The sequence below is a fragment of the Neofelis nebulosa genome, chromosome 3 (genome assembly GCF_028018385.1).
Source record: "Neofelis nebulosa isolate mNeoNeb1 chromosome 3, mNeoNeb1.pri, whole genome shotgun sequence".
In the NCBI taxonomy this organism is placed as follows: domain Eukaryota; kingdom Metazoa; phylum Chordata; class Mammalia; order Carnivora; family Felidae; genus Neofelis; species Neofelis nebulosa.
This window is the reverse complement of record NC_080784.1, coordinates 145,401,917-145,417,287: the sequence shown is the minus strand read 5'-3', so window position 1 is coordinate 145,417,287 and position 15,371 is coordinate 145,401,917. Positions and strand designations below refer to the sequence as shown.

At 38.1% G+C, this 15,371-nt stretch overlaps 1 protein-coding gene across 7 annotated transcripts in view; it reads left to right on the top strand.

The window, feature by feature from the left end:
• ART3 (ADP-ribosyltransferase 3 (inactive)) overlaps positions 1 to 15,371 on the top strand; it is a 140,626-nt gene that overhangs the window by 108,587 nt on the left and 16,668 nt on the right. For all 7 annotated transcript variants that reach the window (XM_058722238.1, XM_058722241.1, XM_058722240.1 and 4 more), the window contains one exon: positions 5,162 to 5,873. In XM_058722238.1, coding sequence (XP_058578221.1) covers positions 5,162 to 5,873 — 712 coding nt within the window. The remainder of the gene's footprint in view (positions 1 to 5,161; positions 5,874 to 15,371) is intronic.

Below are 15,371 nucleotides of genomic sequence, written 5' to 3'. Positions count from 1 at the left end.
TGATGGAAATGAGAGCGGATAGAATAGGTAAACTTGTTTTTTACAAGTAGCTTTTATTTTTTCATTTTACACTTTGATACAGGCTGACTGTAGAAAGTTGAAAAAATTAAAATTAAGCAAACAGAGGAAACTGAAAATCATCCACAGTCCCTCTACTCAGAGGGAAAGAGTCTTAATCTGTTGGTGTATATAGTCTTCTTGATTTTTTTCTGTGTGTATGTAACCCATTTAGAAAAATGGGTTCACAGTGTGCATACTATTTTTTTGCTTTTTAAGTTACTACTGTGCTATAAATGTCTTTGTCATTAAATATTCTTAAAATATGTATTTGGTTCAAATAAGACGACAGTGCAGTGTTTGGTTATGTATATTTTATTGAACTACGTAATGACCATTTTCTCACATCTAGTGTTCTTTTTTTCTGATAGAACTTTCATGATTTTATTTTTTGCAGTTGAATCTTCAAGCATTCTGTAACATATTTTTATGTATATATGAGACTGATATCTCATTTGGTTTCTTTCCCCACCATGCTTGCTTCACATTGCTACTGAATATCTAATGATTTGAAGTCTCTTCTTTAAAATATGTTAAATTATTAAAATGTCATTTTTGAATTTAATATTCTGATCCCTTGTCTGTGGAATCATTGTATATTCTGTTGCCTGTGCTTCAGTATGATTTTTTAAATTGAGGAATAATTCACATGTCATTAAAAAAGCACACTTTTAAAGTGCATAATATATGGTGGTTTTCGTAAATTCACTATGTTGTACAATGATCACCATTATCTCATTACAGAACATTCCCATCACCCCAAAAAGAAGCCCGGTAGCTATTAGCAGTCAGTCCCAATTCCCTCTTCCCAGCATCCGCTGGCAGCCATTAATCTACTTTCTGTTTCTTTGGATTTGCCTATTCTGAAAATTTAACCTGAATGGAATCATGCAGTATCTGGCCCTTTGCGGGGCTTCTTTCACCTAGTATATTGTTTTCAAGGTTCATTCATGTTGTAGCATATACTAGACTTCATTACTTTTTAGAGCTGAATAATTCCATTGTGTGATTATGCCACATTTTGTTTCTCCATTTATATATTGATGGACATTTGGGTTCTCACTTTTTGGCTTTTATGAGTGAATAATTCTGCTCTGAATTTTCATGAACTTTCATGTGAACATGTTTTCAGTTCTCTTGGATATATACCTATGAGTAAAATTTCTGGGTCATATGGTAACTTTATGGGGTTTTTTTTGTTTGTTTTTTTAAATTTTTTTTTAACGTTTATTTATTTTTGAGACAGAGAGAGACAGAGCATGAATGGGGGAGGGTCAGAGAGAGGGAGACACAGAATCGGAAACAGGCTCCAGGCTCTGAGCTGTCAGCACAGAGCCCGACTCGGGGCTCAAACTCACGGACCGTGAGATTATAACCTGAGCCAAAATTGGCCGCTTAACCGACTGAGCCACCCAGGCGCCCCGGTAACTTTATGTTTTAATATTTGAGAACTGCCAAACTGTTTTCCACTGTGGCTGCACTATTTTATATTCCTACCAGCAATGTATGAGGGTTCAGTTTCTCTACATCTTTGCCAACATTAATTTCCCTCCCCCCCCCCATTATTATGGCCATTCTAATGGATGTGAAGTGGTATCTCCCTGGGGTTTTGCTATGCATTTTTAACATCGTTTTGTAACATAATTTTCATGTGTGTTCTGTGAATGTTCTGTAATTTGTTTAACCAATTTCTTTTTGTGAACATTCAGGCCATTTCCACATTTTTAATAATATTTTTGTAGGAAATTTGAGGTAATTAAATTTCCTTAGTTTGGGATTTTGTTTCAGTGGATGAATCAGAGGAAGAAAATATAATCAGTGTGTTCATGTAGCCTTTTGGACATGTCCCTTAATGTCCATTCAGTTGTCCCTGAATGGTGGTGGCACTTGTGAATTTTTTCACTGCCCAAGGCACTCACTGTACAGAACACACAATCAACTGTGGCCTTGGGCCAGAAAGACTGGATGTCTAAAATTAAACCTGTGGAGACTGGTTAGAGGCATGCGGAAAAGACTGGAACATACTGGATATGATATGATGTGCCTCTGATATGATGTGAGGAATGTGGGAAGTCATTTCATGGTATGCTATCTTATAATATGTTAAGTCTTGAAGATAAATCAGGCATCGGTGCCCAAGATACCTTGTGGTATATTCTGTGCTGCAGAGAAAAGTACCTTTCTTGGGTAGGAGATGGCAGTGATTTGATCTCCTGTAGCTCAAATTCCCACATCAGGAAACTGACCTACAGACCCAGGAGTTCAGGGGTCTCAAGGACTTCCCCAGAAGAATATTTTGTAGCTGGTAATAAAGACAGTTTCTGATGCTAGCACAGTCTCTTCATTTGTAAAATGGTGTTATGAATTGTCTGTCTATCCTTTCATAAGAGTTGTTACAAGGAGAAAATTAAAGTCTTCCGAAAGAGCTGCGTCAATGTCAGTGGTTTTTATCACTGGAAACAGGACATTTTGTTTAAAAGGACAGATTCCGGGGCCAGATTTCCTGGCTTCAAATCTCAATTTCAGACAGGCTAATCTGTCTTACTTTCCTCATCCTTAAGAAGGGACTATAACAGTACCTACCTCACAGGGTTGCCATGAAGATTAAAGGAGTTCATTAATATATATGAACACTTCGTGATTGGCATACAGAAAACACTCTGGAGAAGTTTGTTAGGTCTTAGTGATGGAGTGATCCCAGAGGGTGACTGGGAGGAGGATACCTGGGAAAACTAAAAAATGAATAGATGGTTCTGTGTACGGACCAGGTTGTTGTTGGTGGTTGCCGTAAGATTATAAGTTTGGTCTTAGACTATTAACATTTGAAGGGTCTTTGAGCAATTCAAGTGGAATTACTAAGTAGGCAGTTGATAATACAGGTTTGGCACTTACAAGGACAGGTCAGAGGTATTTAGATGATAATTGAAACTATGAACATGTATACAATTGCCTAAGAGTAGAGTTGAGAGTTAAAAAAATAAGTATCCCAGGAGCACCTGGGTGGCTCAGTCGGTTAAGCATTCGACTTCGGCTCAGGTCATGATCTCATGGTTCATGAGTTCGAGCCCCACGTCAGGCTCTGTGCTGACAGCTCGAAGCTTGGAGCCTGCTTCCGATTCTGTGTTTCCCTCTCTCTCTCTCTGTGCCCCTCCCCTGCTCATGCTCTCTCTTTGTCTCTCAAAAATAAATAAACATTAAAAAAAAAAAAAGTATCCCTAAGAAACTCCAGCATTTAATGGCTAGTAGGATATGTTGGGTCTTCAAAAGAATATAAGAGGTGTTCCTTAATGAGAGCTGTTTGGGTGGAGGAATGGGAATGATAAGCCAGATTGGGAAGGATTGAGATATGAGTGGAAATGAAATGGAGATGACAAGGGTAGACATTTCTTTCAAGAAGTTTGTGAGGGAGAGAAGAGTGATGTTAGGAAGCAAATAGCCAACCTGGGTTATCTATTTTGCTTTCTTAAATCGATTATTTCTCTCTCTCCCCCTCTCCCTCCCCCGTCCCTTCCTCTCTCCCTCCCCTTCTCTCTCTCCCTCTCCCTCTCCCTCCCCCTCCCTGCCCTTAACTCTTTCCCCTCACCCCACCACAAACTTTCATGCACACACACTACTCACACACTTTATAAGACTCATTCACGTGGAGGATGCAGCTTTAACAGCCCCTGACTAAGGATCTTTTTAACGTTTCAACTGAGGTCTCCAGCTTAGGTTGCAGCTTATGTAGCCAATGTACTATTGCAAGTATAGGATAGTGGAAAGAGAAAATGGTAAGGGCATTATCCTTTTGTTTGTAGATATCCTTAAATGGTGTCCGTGGGCATATTTGCTCATTCTGTGTTTTGATCTATAGGCCAGAGTACAGGGTTTTCATTTAGTTCACTTGAATATTTTGCTAGTTGCTATGCTAGAAGCTTGGAATTGAAAAGGTAAATGTGATACAAATCCTTGAGGAACATATAGTAGTTCCTGTATTCCTATCATAAAATAATGAAGATAACCACAGTTTGTTGAAGGCTCAGTACGTAGTAGGCATTGTGGGTAAGGGCTTTGCATATATTCATTTTGTCATTAATTCTTTACACGACAGTCTTGCAGTTAAGATATTATTTCCTTTAGATGAAATAATTGAAGCTCAGAAATAACGAGTAACTTTCTCATATCCAACTAGACCTATTTATGGAATTTGAACTCAGATCTGTCTGGCTCTAGGCTAGTGCTAATTACATTTCACCACCCTGCTTATTATGTTATATGTATCATTTAAAGATATATTAGGCCCTTTTCAATTGTATATGACAGAAACACTATTCAAACTAGCTAAAGCAAATAGGGAATTTATTGATACTTATAACTGAGGTAGAATAAAGTCTTCAGGTACAGCTAGACCCAGGTCCTTAATTAATGTTATCAGGGCCTCGTCTCTCTACCTTTTAGCTCTGCAAACCTTCCTTTGTTGGCTTTATTTATAAACAGGATTCTCCATGGAACTAAAAGGATAACTTTTGACTGCCCCAAGCCAATATTATCCTTAGAGCTTATGAATACAGAGGAAGAAAGCTTTTTTCCTCCCCGCTGCGAGTGCCCTGGTTTTTAAATCTACATCATTGCTTATCATTGGAGCCAAAGGTGCAGAATCAGTCCTACTCAAACCACATAGACAAGGGAGAAGGAATATTTACAATTATGTGTTTATCATGTACAGTATTTCACACGTGATGTTTGATTCATTTAGCAGTCAAGGGGTTGAGGCAATCTAGCTAAGAATATTGTTCAAAACCAGGACTGCCACTCATTTCTTCGCTTTCACACTCATTCTTTCCTCTGCATCATAAGGTTCAAATGAATGAGTTACAGGCATAATTGTTGCCATACTTCTCACTGCTCACATTTACTATTTAATACAAATAGGTCACAGCTGAGAAGAGTTATCAGTAGCAATGGAATATACTTCCTACATAAAAGTCATGTCCAAAGTTGTTTCTAAGCAAGGGAGAAATTCTAGGCAGGGCATGAGAGGGTGGGGACAGTAAATGAGTGAAAATGATATACAGCAAATATCTTCTTTCAAGGGTGTTAATTTCCTTTTCCTTTTCCTTTGAAGGTGAAGGCTGAAATGTTAGACATGGCAGAAAATGCATTTGATGATGAATACCTGAAATGCACTGACAGAATGGAAGTCAAATATGTTCCCCAGCTGCTCAAGGAGGAAAAAGCAAGCCATGCACTCTTGAAGGCTGTGTGGGAAAATGCAGAAGTGAAGTGGGAAGCCAGGAAGACGCAGATCTTTCTCCCTATGAGTTTTAAAGATAACCATGGAATAGCACTGATGGCATATGTTTCGGAAGCTCGAGAGCAGACTGCTTTTTACCGTATGTTCAATGAAGCTGTGAGGATGGCTGGTCTCTCTCGAAAAGAATATGTCTATGACTTCCAGTTCAAAGCTTTTCATTTTTACCTGACAAAAGCCCTGCAGTTGCTGAGAAGACCTTGTGAGGAAAGTTACAAAAATGTGGTGTATAGTGTAAGCCGGGACACCTCATTTAAATTTGGAGGGCTCAACCAAGCCAGATTGGGCCATTTCACTCTGGCATATTCAGCCAAGCCTCAAGCTCCTGATGACCAACACATTCTGTTAACCATCCACGCGTGCTTTGGAGTTGCCATTGAAAATTTTTTTGATAAAGAAAGTGAAAGAATTATTTTAATACCTCTCAATGAGATTTTTAACGTGTCACAGGATGGGACCAGCAATAACCTTATCCTTCAAAGCATAAACAAGACCTGCAGCCATTACGAGTGTGCATTTCTAGGTGGTAAGTATCTCTGTTCTCTCTGTGCTTGTCTGGAAGGGAAGGAGTGGGATTCTTAGCCCCAGGGAAAGGTTAGAAAAGAAACTTTAAGGTATTTTAAAAGAGAAATGATGCTGATGGTCTTAGTCTACCTCCTTTCGTATAATTAGGTTTTTTTTTTCCCGGAAATGTAATTTTATCAAAAGAATACATTTCTAGCATTCTAGAAGGTTAAAGAAATAAAATACTGTAGGGCTCCGGTTCTCAACCAGGGGCAGTTTTGCCCTGCTGGGTCATTTGGCAATAACTAGAATTTTTTGATTGTCACGGTTATCCCTAGTTGCTACTAGTAGTATCTGATGGGTGGATGCCAAGGACACTGCTAAACAAAATGCACAGAACAGTCCTGCTAACAAAGAAGTACCTGGTCCATAATCCTGCTTGTAAGGCTTACAATGAAAAATAGCAGCTCCCTGCCCCACCACTCCCTGTCCCCAATTTTCACTCCTCAGTGGTATCGATTTTTAATTTTTCAGCCAAAGTTTTTAATAACAGGCTTCAGAATGTTATCTCTTGATTGTTAGATTTTTAGACCTCATCAGTTACATCATCAGTAATTCAGACTCTATTCTGTTCCACGAATCTTAGCATGTTGGGTTTATGGATTCACATTTGCAGTGTGACTGTTGTAACTGTAGGCCTCAATCCATGTTCAAGACAAAAAGAAAGGGAAGGGATCCGGATGGCAGCTAAATCTGCCTGTTTAATAAGGAAAGTAAAAGCTTTCCCAGAAACTGCTAGTAGATTTCTGATTCTGTATCATTAACCAGAATAGCTACTTGGTAATTTATAACTTGAAGAAAAATGTGGAAAGAAGGTAATTAGCTTTTCCTCTCAAGGGTAGGGAGGCAAGAGAGAAGGGAGTTTGAAATAGCTGTTATAGCAGTAAACCAAACATATGTGATAACCACCATCCTCCTCCTCAGTGTTTGTGTATGTCCCCTTTCCAGTCTTCCACTGTAGTAAAGACTGGTACCTTTTTAAATACCTCTTTTACCCAGAGTTATTAGCTTTTTTGTATCCTTAGTTTTTAATATCCCATCAATAATTCATCCCCAAATCCTTAGAAATATAAATCTCTTCTTTTTTTTGTCATAAAAAAATTTTATTTAATGTTTATTTTTGAGAGAGAGAGCGAGAGAGTGCGAGCAGGGGAGGGGCAGAGAGAGGAAGATACAGAATCCAAAGCAGGCTCTAGGCTCCGAGCTGCCCCAGAGCCAGATGTGGGACTCAAACTCATGAACCATGAGATCATGACTTGAGCTGAAGTCAGACACTTAACTGACTGAGCCACCCAGGTGCCCTGAAATATAAATCTCTTCTTAATACATCAGACATATCAGACACTCTTATGGGTTTTTTTTTTTTTTTGAATATACTCCTTCTGGATTCTCCCATCAAACTGCTCTGTGATATACTCTTTAAGCCTGCTATTGAATAGTCTAAAATCTCTCCTCACAATTATTGAGACTTTCTTTTGCTTCTTCCCTGTGAGGAGTCCTCTATATCTTAGATTTTTCTCCTCTTTCTTGAATTACTCCTTTGTTTGGCAGGGGTATGGGTTCTCTAAAAGTTTTCTGAGAAAAGGGACATTGAGGGAAATTTTTAAGACTTTACATGTTTGTAAAGTCTACTTATAGGCCTGAGTAATAGTTTGTGTAGGTTTGTATTTCTGTTTTGGAAATATTTTCCTTGGAATTTTGGAGTTATTCTTCCATTGTCTTCTGGTTTCTGGTGCTGCCGTTAAAAAGTATGAAGCTATTCTAATTACTAAAGCTTTGAATGAGACCTTATTTCTTTTCTCTGGATGGTTTTAGAATGTTTTCTTTATCCCCAGCATTCTGAAATTTAATGATGTTGTGGCTTGGTGTATGTGAGTGAAAGGTTAACAAAACCCTTTCTCCATTATCCTGTGGGAATGACCTACTGTTGCTCTTCTCCTCACACTGTTTCTCTGTAATCTGCTGAAGGTCGAGTGGCAGCTGTGTAAACATGGAACACTGCGTAAGGGTAAACATAGCTCTTGATTGGTAAAATGCATCTGAGCTGGGAGGGTTGTGAATAAACTATAAATACTTGGGGGAAGCCATAGTTTTGGGCATTCCTGAATGTGGTATGACATACCCAGACACTCAACCCACTGAGCCACCCAGGTGCCCAAGGATCTAGCCTTTTTGAACAAGCAGATCAAAACACACAGGGTTAAAATTTTCTACACACTAGACAAGGCCAAACACTCCCACTGTAGGCAAGGAGAAGCACTGCAGAGAACTGACCTAAGGAAAAGAACAGCCAAAACACAACAGTGCACACAGCATATACCAAAAACACTTCCTGAGGTGTATCCTGAAGCCCTGAACAGCCTATGACTTCTTAATACAGCTATTGCTCTCAGGAGCAGGAAACATAACAGGCTTTCCTAACACACAGAAGACTGAGATCTAAACAAAATGACAAGCTGCAGGAATTCTTCCCAATAGAAAGAACAAGAAGAGGTCATGAGCAGGGATCTAATCAAAATAGGTGTAAGTAGGGGTGCCTGGGTGGCTCAGTCGGTTAAGCGGCCGACTTTGGCTCAGGTCACGATCTCGCAGTCCGTGAGTTCGAGCCCCGTGTCGGGCTCTGTGCTGACAGCTCAGAGCCTGGAGCCCGCTTCAGATTCTGTGTCTCCCTCTCTCTCTGCCCCTCCCCTGTTCATGCTCTGTCTCTCTCTGTCTCAAAAATAAATAAAACGTTAAAAAAAAAATTAAAAAAAAAAAACAAAATAGGTGTAAGTAATATGCCTGAATCACAATTTAAAACAGCACTCATAAGGGTACTACCTGGTCTTGAGAAAAGTATAGAAGACACCAGGGAGTCCTTTATCATGGAGATCAAAAGACCTAAAAACTAGCCTAAATAAAAAATCCAGTAACCGAGATGCTAAACAGACTGTAATGACCAGGATGGAGAAGCAGAGGAATGAATAACTGACATAGAAGATAAAATAATTGGGGTGCCTGGGTGGGTCAGTCAGTTAAGTGTTGGACTTTGACTCAGGTCATGAACTCAAAGTTCGTGAGTTCAAGTCCTGCATTGGGCTGTCTGCTGTCAGCACAGAGCCCACCTGAGATCTTCTGTCTGTCTCTTTGCTCCTCCCCTACTCATTCCCTCTTTCTCTCTGTCTTTCACAAATAAACATTTAAGAAAAGATAAAATTATGAAAAATGATGAAGCTGAAAAAATGAAAAGAAAATTACTGGATCACGAATGTATAAATTGTCTCCATAAAGCATTATAACATTTGTATCATAGGAGTCCCAGAAGAAGAGAGGGGGAAAGGGAAGAAGGTTTATTTGAGCATATTATAGTTGAAAACTTCCCACATCTGAGGAGGGAAACAGACATCCAAATCCAGAAGGCACAGAGAACTCCCATCAAAATCAACAAAGGCAGGCCAACACCAGGACATATCATAGTAAAATTTGCAAAATACGGAGATGAGCAAAGAATCCTGAAAGCAGCAAAGGAAAAGAAATCCCTAACCTACAAGAGAAGACAAAAAAGGTTAGCAACAGATCTCGCCACAGAAACTTGGCAAGCCAGAAGGGAGTGGCATGATATATTCAATATGCTGACTGGGAAAAATATGAAGCCAAGAATCCTTTATCCAGCAAGGCTGTCATTCAGAATAGAAGGAGAGATAAAGAGTTTCTCAGACAAACAAAAACTAAAGGAGTTCATGACCACTAAACCAGCCCTGCAATAAATAGTAAAGAGGACTCATTGAATAGGATAGAAAGGCCAAAAGCAACAAAGACTAGAAAGGAACAGAGAAAATCTCCAGAAACCCTGATTTTAGAGGTAGTACAGTGGCACTAAATTCTTACCTAATAATCACTCAATGTAAATGCACTAAATGCTCCAATCAAAAGACATAGGATATCAGATTGCATAAAAATATTAAGACCCTCAATATGCTGCCTATGAGAGACTCATTTTAGAACTAAAGACACGGCCGGATTGAAAGTGAGGAGTTGAGAACCATTTCTAATGCTAATAGATGTCAAAAAGAGCCAGAGGAGCCATAGTTACATCAGACCAATTAGATTTTAAACCAAAGACTCTAAAAAGAGACGAAAAGGGCACCATATCATAATAAAGGGGTCTATCCAACAAAAAGAGCTAACAATTATAAATACATATGCCCCAAACTTGAAACACCCAAATATAGAAATCAATCAAAACATAAACTCATTGATAATAATACCATAATAGTAGGGGACTTCAACACCCAACTTACAGTAGTGGACAGATCATTTAAGCAGAAAATCAACAAGGAAACGATGGCTTTGACTGACACACTGGACCAGATGGACTTAATATATATTCAGAACATTTTATCCTAAAGCAGCAGAATACACATTTTTCTTGAGTGAACATGGAACATTCTCCAGAGTAGATCACATAGTGGGACACAAATCAATCCTCAACAAGTACAAAAAGATGAAGATCATGACATGCGTATGTTCAGACCACAATGCTATGAAACTCAAAATCAACCACAAGAAAAAATTTGGAAGAACCACAAATAGCTTGGAGATTAAAGAACATCCTATTAAAGAATGAATGGGTTAACCAAGAAATTAAAGAAGAAATTAAAAAGTACATGGAAGCTAATGAAAATGATAACACAACAGCCCAAAACCTCTGGGATGCAGCAAAGGCAGTCATAAGAGGGAAGTATATAGCAATCCAGGCCTTCCTAAAGAAGAAAGGTCTCAGATACACAACCTAATCTTATACCTTAAAGAGCTGGAAAAAGAAAGCAAGTAAAACCCAAATCCAGAAGAAGATAGGAAATAATAAAGATTAGAGCAGAAATCAATGCTATCAAAATCAAAATAACAGAACAGATCAATGAAACTGGGAGCTGGTTTAAGAATTAACAAAATTGATAAACCCTTAGCCAGTTTGATCAAAAAGAAAAAGGAAAGGACCCAGGGGGTGCCTTGCCTGGGTGGCTCACTCAGTTAAGTGTCCAACTTCAGCCCAGGGCATGATCTCGCAGTCCATGAGCTCAAGCCCCGCGTTGGGCTCTGTGCTGACAACTCAGAGCCTGGAGCCTGCTTCCAATTCTGTGTCTCCCTCCCTCTCTGCCCCTCCCCCCCCTCAAATAAACATTAAAAAATATATATATTTTTCAAGAAAAAGGAAAGGACCCAAATAAATCAAGAATGAAAGAGGACAGATCACAACTAACACTGAAGAAATAAAAACATTAATAAGAGATTATTATGAGCAATTATATGTCAATAAATTGGGCAATCTGGAAGAAATGGACAAATTCCTAGAAACATATAAACTACCAAACACTTGTTGAGATGAGCACAGAATGTTATATGTAGGGGATGAATCACTGGATTCTACTCCTGAAATCATTTTTGCACTATATACTAACTTGGATGTGTATATATATATATATATATATATATATATATATATATATATGTATATATATATATGTGTGTGTGTGTGTGTATGTATATATGTATATATTATATTTAAATCAGTAACAAATACAAAGAAACTCATTGACAATAATACAATAATAGTAAGGGACTTTAATACCCCCTACTATGGGTGTTATAGACAGATCATCTAAGCCGAAAATCAGCAAGGAAACAATGGCTTTGAATGGCACAGTGGACCAGATGGGCTTAACAGAGATTCAGAACATTTCATTCTAAAGCAGCAGAATACACATTCTTTTTGAGTGTATATGGAACATTCTCCAGAGTAGATCACATCCTGGGTCACAAATCAGGCCTCAACTAGTACAAAAAGATTGAGATCATACCATACGTATTTTCAGACCACAGTGCTATGAAACTTGAAGTCAACCACAAGGAAGAATTCTGGAAAGACCACAAATACATGGAGGTTAAAGAACATCCAACTGGAGAATGAATGGGTTAACCAGGAAATTAAATAAGAAATTTAAAAAGTGCATGGAAGCAAATGAAAATGAAAACATGACAGTCCAAAACCTTTGGGATGCAACAAAGGTGATCCTAAGAGGGAAGTATATAGCAATACAGGCCTACATCAAGAAACAAGAAAAGTCCAAAAAAACAACCTAACCCTACACTTAAAGGAGCTAGAAAAGGAACAGCAAATTAAAGCCTAGAAAAGCCATCAGATGGGAAATAATAAAGATAAAAAAATGATATAGAAAAAAATCCCAGTAGAACAGATGAATGAAACTAAGAGCTGGGTCTTCGAAAGAATTAATAAAATTGGTAAATTCCTAGCCAGACTTATCAAAAAGGAGAGAGAAAGGACCCAAATAGATAAAATCACAAATAAAAGAGGAGAGATCACAACTAACACCATAGAGATACAAACAATTAGAATGTTATGAAAAATTACATGCCAACAAATTGGGCATTCTGGAGGAAATGGAGAAGTTCCTAAATATACAAACTACCAAAACTGAAACAGGAAGAATAGGAAATTTGAACAGATCCATAACCAGCAAAGAAGGTAAATCAGTAATCAAAAGGCTCCCAACAAACACGAATCCAAGACCAGATGACTTCCCAGGGGAATTACACCAGACACTTGAAGAAGAGTTAATACCTCTTCTTCTCAAACTATTCCAAAAAAATATAAATGGAAGTAAAACTTCAAAACTCATTCTATGAGGCCACATTTACCTTGATTTCAAAATGAGACCAGAACCCCACTAAAGCAGAATTACAGGGAATTCATCCCTGATAAACCTGTATGAAAAAATTCTCAACAAGATACTAGCAAATCGAGTCCAACAACACATTAAAAGAACCATTCACCACAGTCAAGTGGGATTTATTCCTGGGCTGCAGGGGTGGTTCAGTATCCACAAATCAAACAATGTGATACACCACATTAATAAAAGGTAAGAAACACATTATCTTCTCAATAGATGCAGAAAAAGCATTTGACAAAATACAGTGTCCATATTTGATAAAAACTCTGAAGAAAGTAGGGATAGATGGAATGTACCTCAACATCATGAAAGCCATATTGAAAAGACCCACAGCTAATATTATCCTCAATGAGGAAAACCTGAGAGCTTTTTCTCTAAGCCCCATAGTAAGACAGGGATGTCCACTCTCACTCCTGTTATTATCATACTGGAAGTCCTAGCCTTAGCAATCAGACAACAGGAAGAAAGAAAAGGCATCCGAATTAAGTCAAAGTAAGAAGTCAAACTTTGATTTTTCACAATGACATGATATTCTTATGTAGAAAACCCGAAAGACCCTACCAAAAAACTGCTAGAACTGATACACGAATTCAGCAAAGTTGAAGAATATGATATCAACGTACATAAATCTGTTGCATTTCTATCCACCAATAATGAAGCAGCACAAAGGGAAATCAAGTAATCAGTCCCATTCACAATTGTACAGAAAACCATATGATACTAGGAATAAACCTAACCAAAGAGGTAAAAGATCTGTACTCTGAAAACTAGAGAGCTTATGAAAGAAATAGAAGATGACAAAATAGAAATGGAAAACATTTCATGATCATGAATTAGAAGAACAGATATTGTTAAGATGTCTATACTACCCAAAGCAATCTACACATTTAACGCAATCCCTATCACAATACCACCAGCATGTTTCACAGGGCTAGAAAAAATCGTAAAATTTGTAGGAGCCAGAAAATACCCTTAGAGTCCAAAGCATTCTTGAAAAAGCAAAGCAAAGCTGGAGGCATAACAATTTCAGACTTCAAGCTGTATTACAAAGCTATAGGTCATCAAGACAGTATGGGATAGGCACAAAAATATACACATGGATCAATGGAATAAAATAGAAAACCTGGAAATGGACCCATAACTATATAGTCAACTAATCTTTGACAAAGCTGGAAGGAATATCCACTGGAAATAAGACTGACTCTTCAACAAATGGTGTTGGGAAAATTGGACAGCAACATGCAGAAGAATGAAACTGGACAACTTACACCGTACACAAAAATAAAAATGGATAAAAGACCTAAGTATGAGACAAATCAAAATCCTAGAGGAAATACAGGCATCAACCTCTTTGACCTTGGCCACAGCAACTTCTTACTAGACACATCTCTGGAGGCAAGGGAAACAAAAACAAAAATGAACTATTGGGATTTCATCAAGTAAAAAACCTTCTGCACAATGAAGGAAAGAACAAAACTGAAATACTACTTACAGAATGGAAGAGGATATTTGCAAATGACATATCTGATAAAGGATTAGTATCCAAAATCTGTAAAGAACTTATCAAACTCAACACCCTAAAGGTAATCCAGTTAAGAAATGGGCAGAAGACATGAACAGGCATTTTCCCAAAGATGACATTCACGTAGCTAACAGACACATGAAAAGATGCTCAACTTCACTCATCATCAGAGAAATACAAGTCAAAACCACAATGAGATACCACCTCACACCTGTCATAATGGCTAAAATTAACACAGGAAACAACAGACGTTGGTGAGAATGCAGAGAAAGGGGAACCCTCTTAACACTGTTTGTGGGAATGCAAACTAGTGCAGCCACTCTGGAAAGCAGTATGGAGGTTCCTCAAGAAGTTAAAAATAGAACTACCCTATGACCCAGCAGTTGTGTTACTATGCATTACCTAAAAGATACAAAAATACTGATTTGAAGGGGCACATGCACCCTGATGTTTATAACAGCATTATCAACAATAGCTAAATTATGAAAAGAGCCCAAATGTCCATCACCTGATGAATGGAGAAAGAAGATGTGGTGTGTGTGTGTGTATGTGTGTATATACACACACATATAATAGAACATTACCTATCAAAAAGAATGAACTCTTCCCATTTGCAATTACATGGATTGAGCTAGAGAGTCTTCTGCTAAGTGAAGTAAGTCAATCAGGGAAAGAAAGAAATACCATATGATTTCACTTGGATGTGGCATTTAAGAAACAAAACAGATGAACATAGGGGAAGGGGGAAAAAAAGGGAGGCAAACCATAAGAGACTCTCAACTATAAAGAACAAACTGAGGGTGGGCTGGTGACGGAGGGTACTTTTTGTGAAGAGCACTGGGTGTTATATGTAAGTGATGAATCGCTAGACTCTACTCCTGAAACCAGTATTACACTACATATTAACTTACCAGAATTTAAATGAAAACTTGAAACAAGAAAATAAGTAAAATAAAAAATAAAAACAGAAATGTGTATAAACTAGTTTGAGCTAAAGAAAAAGAATAATAAAGGTAGGCTCTTTTTTAAGTTTTTTTGTTTTGTTTTTTAATTTTAATGTTTATTCACTTTTTGAGAGAGAGTGTGCACATGCGTGTGGGTGGGGGAGGGGCAGAGAGAGAGGGAGACACAGAATCCAAAGCAGGCCCCAGGCTCTGAGCCGTTGGCACAGAGCCCAACACGGGACTCGAACTCGGAATGACGAGATCAT